This window comes from Austrofundulus limnaeus, unplaced genomic scaffold (assembly GCF_001266775.1).
Source record: "Austrofundulus limnaeus strain Quisiro unplaced genomic scaffold, Austrofundulus_limnaeus-1.0 Scaffold36, whole genome shotgun sequence".
NCBI lineage: Eukaryota > Metazoa > Chordata > Actinopteri > Cyprinodontiformes > Rivulidae > Austrofundulus > Austrofundulus limnaeus.
In genome coordinates this window covers 2,694,593-2,703,730 of record NW_013952438.1, presented here as the reverse complement: position 1 = coordinate 2,703,730, position 9,138 = coordinate 2,694,593, and the positions used below count along the sequence as shown (strand labels likewise).

General features: G+C 38.5%; 1 protein-coding gene across 1 annotated transcript in view; it reads left to right on the top strand.

Annotated features, from left to right (window-relative positions):
- lamc3 (laminin, gamma 3) overlaps positions 1–9,138 on the top strand; it is a 222,388-nt gene that overhangs the window by 190,819 nt on the left and 22,431 nt on the right. The window contains exons 18-21 of the mRNA XM_014006615.1: positions 2,382–2,562; positions 3,623–3,861; positions 8,353–8,429; positions 8,748–8,882. Of these exons, the coding sequence (XP_013862069.1) occupies positions 2,382–2,562; positions 3,623–3,861; positions 8,353–8,429; positions 8,748–8,882 (632 nt within the window). The remainder of the gene's footprint in view (positions 1–2,381; positions 2,563–3,622; positions 3,862–8,352; positions 8,430–8,747; positions 8,883–9,138) is intronic.

Sequence of the window (9,138 nt, the reverse complement as noted above, 5' to 3'; positions counted from 1 at the left end):
CCCCCGCCCCGTGTAACTTGACGAAAGAAGCTCCTCTTCCTTCTATCAGTTATGGTCATCAGGTTTTGGAACAATTTGCCTGTGTTTTAGAGGTTATTAAGAGACTTACTGAGGTGTGAGGCCCTTGGGTCAAAATGTACCACAAGACCTTAGTCTTAAAGGGGACATCAAACAAAATCTACTTTTTTAGCCGTTAAATGCATTTCGTTGTGTGCTTGACGTCATAAGTGAAGTGCAGAAAAGTTGAATTTATTCTCTGCCAGTGCTGCATAAATATTTTTATATTCTCTCTGAGTCATATTTTCCAATCCATTCTGTTTTTTTCTACTCCCTGTTACACATTTGTAACTATTGCGTTGCAGTTTTTGCTGCGGAACTGCCAAAACAAGTGCGTTTAGACTTCCGGATCACCAGTTTTGAGAATCCGCAGAGAACTACCAAAAATGGCTGAACGGGGTGGAGGGGTGGCAGGTTGGGAAGTACCTCATTCACATTTAAAGAGACAGCACCAAAAGGAGTTGCTCTCAGGTGCGCCTCAGAAAAGGGGAGGAGCCAGTGGAGCTACAGTAAGGAGGAACTGAGACCAAAGCATTGCAGTTCCACTTTATTTAGATTCAAACTGAATGGTTTAAAAAGGAAGGATTTAAAAGCGCTGAGTCCTCATTGGTCACTTTAATCAGGCAGCAGGATGGTTTATGTTTTTAATTGCTTATGTAGTGTTTGACAAAGATATCCTGTAGTGAGGTAGAGGCAGATTTGAAGCACTTCTCTCATCCTCTACAGGACTACTCAATCCTGAGCTGAGCGGCTCCTGAACCATGCAGTGAGTAGTTGTTGAAAAGGTTATATGGACTGAGGGAAAAACTAGATCTTCACAGCTGCCTCAGGTGATAAAGTCAACGTAAAAGTAGAATATCATAAATAAAAGTACCAGCTTCTGCTAACTCAAATGGAATTTGCTGCCTTTACAAAAAGCTAACCCTAAACTTGTTTTTTTATTCTTTTGAGATTTTTCAAAAATTGTAAATGCAAATGTAAATGCTTTTGGATGTATCATTTCTTTGCTGCACTAATTCGTGTAAAAATAGGTCCCACGCCTACGTAGTGTTTCTTGGCTCTCGCTATATATTAAGGTGCATTTTTGTCCCTTCAAATCCCAAAGTGCCCCCAGAGCATCCAGCCTTTGTAGACCTCCATGACAGCCATATGGCTCCTTTGTGTGTGGAGATTGCATGCAAACTGCAGATGTGCAGTGGAATAGAAAGAGACGTTTGCCCTAATGATCACCCGAGCTTCTTTTGGTTCCCATAGATTTGTGGCAGCCCACGTTCGTAGGCTAAGATGCCGTGTCTCTGGATTTGGCTTTTGTGGAGAATCCAATACCTACTGACATGTTCTGCCCCCTTTTTTTGTGACACCATATACTTGTCCTCGTTAAAGTGGCTGCACGCTCCCTTTGGACCAGAGAGTACCTGCGTGAATGCATGCAGTGATTTTTTTTTTTTTTTTTTTTTTTACGGTGTTAGCAATTCAGGGAACATCCCAACCCTTGTCTGCTCTGAACACCTGCAATTACTCTCTCTGTCCTCCGTTCCCCTCTGCTCTCCATCTCTGCCGCTCCCGCGCTCCCTATCTTGCTGCTCACATTTTTCTTTGGCTAAAACATGGGAAGGAAAACAATAAATATAAAAGAAAAGGATGGTGGAAAAAATCTGATATATACGATTGATTATGAAGAGTACTACAAAGCTGTTTGGGGGGAGTAAATTAAAGAATAGAACCAAAATCTGTAAAATTGAAGTTATATAGTCTGCAACTTTTTTTTCTTTTTTCTTTAATTTGTGATATTATCAACACTTTAGTCCCAAACTAATAGAGAACACAGCTGATAAACACTTTTGGTAAATGGGCAACTCCTGCAACATGCCTTCACCTTGGCAATGAGGTGCGATCGCAGGCAGATTACAGGTCCTTTTATAGATCTTGGACCATTTAAACTGGCAGGATGGAAAGAATTTGGCTGCCAATCACATCACTTTTATTCCATTTTCAGAGCTGACTTTCATTCTTTAGAAGTCTCATCTAGTTATCTCATGCAATGCTTTTTTCTGCTGCCTACAACACAGAGAATAGCGAGAGGATCCAGATATGAAAACGCTATTCGGCTCCTTATCGTGTCATTATTATTCATTTATTCATTGCTTTTGTTGAAATACTACATTTTTATGTGTTGTTGTACTAAGAATTGAAGTCACATCTCAATCGCTTCATCTGAATAAATGAATCTTTTGTTGTCAATGTTTTTTTTTCTTTGTAGGATTATTATATTTCCTTAAAACTTGCATTTCGTTTGATGCATTCAAATCATGATGTTGCTGCAGGCCGAGAAGCTTCGGACTCGCCTGGAGGATTTGGAGAAGCTCCTAGCTCACTTTGATTGTCGGGGTAGATTTGGGGAGCAGTTCCTCCTGCTGAAGTATCACATGGCGAGGCTTCACGAACACGAGCACCAGAGGGAGGACGCCTTCCCCAACGCTCTGGAGGATTTCCTGACTTTCCAAGGTACCGCGGCGAAAAAAGTCGAGATAATTCCCCTTGGCCCGTCACTCCTTTTAGTGTTTCCGGTCTGGTCGTGACATCTGAGGAGACGCATGGCAGCCTTGGCTTTGTGAACATGAGGCTAGCTTATTTTGCCATTGTAGCTGCTGTGTCGCATTCTGGCTGGGAGATGATAACCATATCAGCGCATACAGGGCCCCGCGAGCCGGGCCAAGAAAATGTGATGTGAAGCCGCCCCTGGGCTGTCTGTGAATATGTCATCGCTCCATCTGTCTCCTTGGTGTGTGTGACACTGTTACATAGACGGCGCGCTAAAGCGATTAAATCAGGAAGCAGGCAACAATACCGACCTCTCCCAATTACTTTAACACAATGCTGATATATCCTCATTATGTTGGAGGGAAACAAGCTTACAGGCTCAGCTGCACGGGCCAAATGGAGACAAATCATAACAATATAGATCAAGGGGCCATGTGACCAACTTAATCCCCATTTATGTGACAGGCTGTGCATCTCTAATTCCTGGTTTATTATGATTATAGTTGCAATCATGATAAGGATTGTCTAACAACCCCCCCTTCCAATATCGCGCATTCCAGTCATGCTCAAAGACACGGGGTGGTCCTGTAATGATAAAATGGGTGTGTGGGAGCCATAGGAGCCTCCGTGTGGGCACAAACCAACCCACTCGGTTGCACACACTTATTAGCTCTTGTTTTATAGAGACAAAGTGTGTGACAAAACGAAGCAACGATCAGACATATTGTACTAATTGTTTTTCGCCCACAGACTTGCCTTTGCAGCCAGCAAGATTAGAGACCCCAAAGAACGCAAAGTGATTTTTGACAAAAGGTGTTAGCATTTGGACAGACGCCCACACGGGCTTGTGTTTATCTTTCCGAAGATAGGCAGACAGGCTAAGAGGGCTTGCTTGAATTAACACGGCGAATGAGAGTTCAGAACGAAAGATGCTCGCCGGCTACAAAGAGTAGGGAGAATAACAGTCTCGGTGAAATAATCCATGAAAGACCTAATGTGGTTTTTATTTGCTTTCTTCTTCCAGAGGCACGGGAGGCCTTCATAAAACAATTTTCCTTGCTGGAAGCCTCCACCGGCGCTCTTTTAGCTCAGCTGCATGGCGTTACAGTGACTTTGAACTGCAGCGTTAGCGCCTTGGAGGAAGAGGGGAAGGAAACAAAGAAGGATGAGAGAGGCGCGTGTCAAACGTTAGCCGAGACCACACTCGCAATCAGAGCGTCTGATGAACAGCTGAAGCAGGCAACACTGGACCTGGACAGCCTGGTATGTCACTAAAATGCAGTGAAGTTTTTATCCAATATTGTGTTTTTGTAGCCTAAAGCAGTGTTTTTCAATGGGGGGGGGCATCTGGGGCGGGGTGGACCCTTGGGCTGGAGGGACTCAGAAAGCTGGAGGGCTAATATGTTGTAATAAAATGTTTTAAATCATTATCATTAGATCAAATCTGTTTTTCAATCATCATTTAAAACTATTATTTAAAATAATATACTTAATTGTTAGAGAGCTTTGATTTAATTTATTCTGTTCTTATCATCAACAGTTTGCTAAAAAGTTGTTTTGTTTTCTGTTTTTCAGCAGGAGTACAATGAATAAATGAATGAATTTTATTTCTGAGGACAATATGCAATTAAAACATAAACATAAAAACATTTGATGCATTGTACCAGATTTAGCCTAAGGCTAGTTTACATCTGCAGTCCTCGTAATAGTGTTTAAAACATGTTACTTAATAAAATTCTTCTGCTAAACAAATATAAATATTCAATATTAAATTAAAGTGAGAAAAGGCATTGTAAAAGTTTGTTTTTTTACATATTTCGTAGAACTGTTTGTGGGTTTGCAAGGGAGCTCCCCGGCCAGAAGCTGGTGTTGTTTGAGGGGCTATGACATGAAAAATGTGGGAAACCTTGACCAAGAAACGAAAAGTTTAGCATTTTATGTATCCTATGGCATTTAAAATAATCAATATAGTGGATAATTATATGGATTTTTTATATATAAGTGATCAGATCAGTACTGATTTCTGATTTTTGATGCGACTAAATTTGGAAAACAGAACAAAAAATATATGCAATTTAGTACATGAAAGGACGGCAATAGAGAATAGCATTGTACAAGATTGAAGGAAATCAGTCTGAACTTCTATTGTTGTTCAGAGCAAAGTGGGCTTCTCTCTGTCAAATTACAAGTAACATTGAAGTTTTCCAAGTGTTGCACCCCCCCCCCCCCMAAAAAAAAAAAAAAACTTTGGATACAACTGATCCAGTTGTATCCAAAGCACGACCATGCAGAGTGAAACTGAGCACAGCATCGAAGAAAATCAATACATCAAGCTCTGTTCACTGAGAGAAGAGCAACTTCTTCAATTTTTAAATAAAAAAAACAGTAGACTCCAAACAGACAAAGTCCAGTCAGAAGAAAGCAGAGTAGAGGGGGTCTGAGGGGGCACGAGTGATGGGTTCTAAAGTACTTTTCAGAATGAGAAACAGGACCCAACCCTTGGTAAGATGTACCAACATTTTCAAAGTAGATGACTGAAAAAAAAAAAAAAAAACCTGCAGCGGATCACACCCTTTAACCTTCAATGGCCATAGAAGTGTGGGTTGGGGGTGGGGGGTGTTGGAAGGCTGCAACAAATTAGCTAAATCCTGACCAAGAAGTAGCTCTTCAAAGATATGGGGTTTGCATTGTCAAGAGGCATCCATGCTGCGCGACAAACCCAGGCCTAAATTTATCCAGCTTGGTGAGAGCACTTCAGAAAATCAAAGAAATTATAGATTTTATAGATTTGCAGTCACCTGAAAAAAATAGAATTACATGGAGCAAAAAGGAATATTTGATCAAACTGAAGAAGGGTTTCTACATCATTTTATAAATAATGAACATTTTACCTGTTGTAGATGCAGTCTTGAACTGCCTTAAAGATAATTATGGCAAACTATAAGATCAAACATCCTGAATTATATCAAATGTTGCAGTTTAAAATAATTTACTCAGCTAGTTTTTCACTGAAGTACAATTCTTAAATGTATTCACTCAATGTAAATAAAACACTCTACAGAGCCGCCAACAAATATGGCAGAATCAGACAAACAAAGTCAAAATAAGACATTCAGATGGAAATATACATGGACAAAAAGAACTTGGCATTCAAACATACAGCTTTTGCAAAACATCTAGACTAGTTTACTTTTTTTTTAATTAGCGTGTTGTCTTATTTCTTAATTTTACTCAACATTTTTTACCATAAGTACACATTTACACATATAAATTATCTTATTTCTTGATCCCAAAAGGCTAAATCATGGATGTTGCCATTGCTGACCTGTTTTTAGCAACTTCTTCTGTTTTCATGGCTAAACAAAGGCAAGTACTGTCAGCCTTTCACAAAATTCTGCTTGCAGATTGAGAATTTAAGACCACATTTAGGAACATAATGAAAACACAGTTGTGTAAAATTAGTTGCTTTATGATTTTTTTTCTTCTTTTTTGACCAGTCTTCATTTCCTTGTAATGATAGTCTTTTTCAAAAACAACTAGACTGACGAGTTACTCAGCTAGTACAAATGTTGCTAATGAATTCCTGCTGCCCTAAAACAGCTCCAGTCTCCAAAATTTCATAGTAGCCTAGCAGACATTATTTTATAAACATTTACACTGAGATCCTTTTCAATTACCTGGCAACTGACATGTAATTGTGTTATTATTTTAAACATGAACAGCAACATGTAGGACTTAGTGTGTGTACCAGTAATCAGGACTGTTAAGTGAAATACTGCATTATGAAAAACTATCTATTATCTATCGTCTTTTAAATTTGATAATTTTGATGCATTGAATTGTTTACAAATTTTGAATTGATTAAAAATGATTTTTGTATTGAATAATAATAATAATAATAATAATAATAATAATAATAATAATAATAATAATAATAATAATAATAATAATAATCATAATAAATCCTATTGAATTGAAGTATTTATTTACTCCAAATTGATTGGTGGGCCAGACTGAAGTCACACGCAGGCCTGACGTGGCCCGCTGTCTGCCAGTTGAACAACCCTGGTATAAATAATATAGTCTGTATGAACTGAAATTTAAGAAATTGAAGCTGTTTCAGGATGGGAGAATAACTTTGGGAGTGACTCCATTTGGAACATATTGATAAGTGAAAACTGTCTTGTTTGAATAGAAAAGTTTCCAAACCAGATTTCCATAAAAAAAATCCCAAAAGTTCATGTAAGCATTCTCATTAAGTTTGCATTACACGCTTATTTTAGCAGAAATATTATGAAAGTTCTGCCACTCAAAAAGCTATAAACTACTGGTAAGATATTATTTATAACTTTTACAGTGGCCAAACTATGTTTATAAATATTTTGACATCACATCAGCGTTTCATGTATGAAGGACTCTATGCATTTCAAAACCTGTTTTTCTTTTAAATAAAAAAGGGAATCCAAATGCTAATGCAGACAACTGAATCAATTGAATTTTCATTTCCACTGTTTGATATTAAAATGTATGACTACAGGAAAATATAGTTAACTTGGAATCAATGCTCTTAATTGTTTTTATTAAATTGCATAAATCACATTTCCCTTTTTTATGAGAGAAAAACAACTGTTTTGAAAAGGTAAACCCAACTAATGGTTGATGGTTGCAAAAATGAACATTGTTTTTTTCTTTTTTCTTTTCTTTTTTTTTTACCCTGCAGGAGGTTTTTTGTTGTCTCTGCTTGCAGAAATCTATTATTACTCCTGCCGTTTTATTATGGGTTTGGAGGAAATGAGTGAGCTTGTTTTGCCAATATATAGTTCAGTTTTCTGACTGTGTGTGTGTGTGTGTGTGTGTGTGTGTGTNGTGTGTGTGTGTGTGTGTGTGTGTGTGTGTGTGTGTGTGTGTGTGTGTGTGCACGCCCTTGTTTTTGTTACTTGAAGGGGATGATTTTTCAAGAAAATGCAGCCTTGTGGGGACCGGATGCTCCTTGTGGGGACCAAAGCCCGGTCCCCACGACTTCAGAGGCTGATTTTGGGTGGGGGGTTGGGTTTAGGACCAAGGTGTGAATTGAGTTTAGGTTAGTTTTAGGGTCAGGTAGGTACCGGGTTAATTTTAGGCTAAATGGTCAGGGTTAGGATATAAAATTTCCAAAAAAAATGAATGGAAGTCAATGGAAAATCCCCACAAGAATAGAGAGACATACAGTAGGTGTGTGTGTACAAACTGTAATTTGTATCACTTGTGTAATCCTGATGCAGCAGCAGTTTAGTTCCTAATCAGTAAACAACAGTTTCCCAAAATGAACAAAGATTTAAACAGTGTTGATTGCAGTTTACACATTTTATTTGCATCTTGAAAATTATGCTGATGCAACTAGGTGAAGGACTCTGAATTCAGCTGTGAGCGCTTTTCTTTTTCCCTCTCACTTTGGGCTCCTCCTTTTTTTGTTTATTAATTTTTTGTTTTGTTTTTTGTTTGTTTGTTTTTTTATTACCTACTGTTCTCCAGTAAATTCAAGACATGGATTTCAAAGTGAGCTCACGGTTCTAGACCGCTCCCAGGTCATACTGCAGTATAGTTTTCATGCAGCATTGTGTCACGTGTGCTGAAGTACTCATAGTCCGTGAATTATTTTTTAAAACCTATAATTTACATCTTTTCATTACAACTGTCAAAATAGTTTGAAGTCTCGACGCAGAAAGAGTTCTCATTTTTCAGACCTTTGCTTTTTCCTCCCTATGATTTTCACAGATCATTCCTTTCGAAGCCATGTCAGCGCCAAACAAATGGAACATTATGGTCAATGACTCACAGGTCCTAATGAAAAGGTACGTCAGGTCAATGGGCTTTTAGTGGTCAATTAAAAGCAAAGAGTGTTGCGTGATCTCTGGATCTACTGTTTTTGGGGAGCTTATCACATTCAGTGCGGTCAGACCACCTTGAATCGATGTTCTTGACCTTTCAGAGTGTTGCAGCTCTGTTAATTGGTAGTTCCAGAAACCTGTCCTGGTGATAGATAGAGTGGAAGTCATCAAGGCACAAACTTATTTCCGTTTCTCCCAAGCAAATGATATGGTCTGTTATTTCCTGTTACATGTTTTTTTCTTCTGTTTTCAGCCTGTTTGTGTTTATTGTCTCACTTGTAGGCACAGAGAAATGGCAGATCAGATTGAGACCGTGGCCAGCAGGGCAATGCGAGTTTCAAAGCAGACCTTTAGCTTCCTGATGGATCTACTGCAGGACAACTCCACTGAGGAGTTTATCAGGAATCTGACGGAGAGGTGAGCATAATAAAGAAGCCGAAGTCACTCTTAAAAAGAAACACAAGCTAAAGAATGCTTCTGCTAATGGTGTTATTACGAGAAAACACTTAGTATTTAAAAGATGGCGGCGGTGGTGGCAGATGTACAGGTGTTGGTCATAAAATTAGAATATCATGAAAAAGTAGATTTATTTCAGTAATTCTATTTAAAAAGTGAAACTTGTATATTATATTCATACATTACATACAAACTCATATATTTCAAATGTTTATTT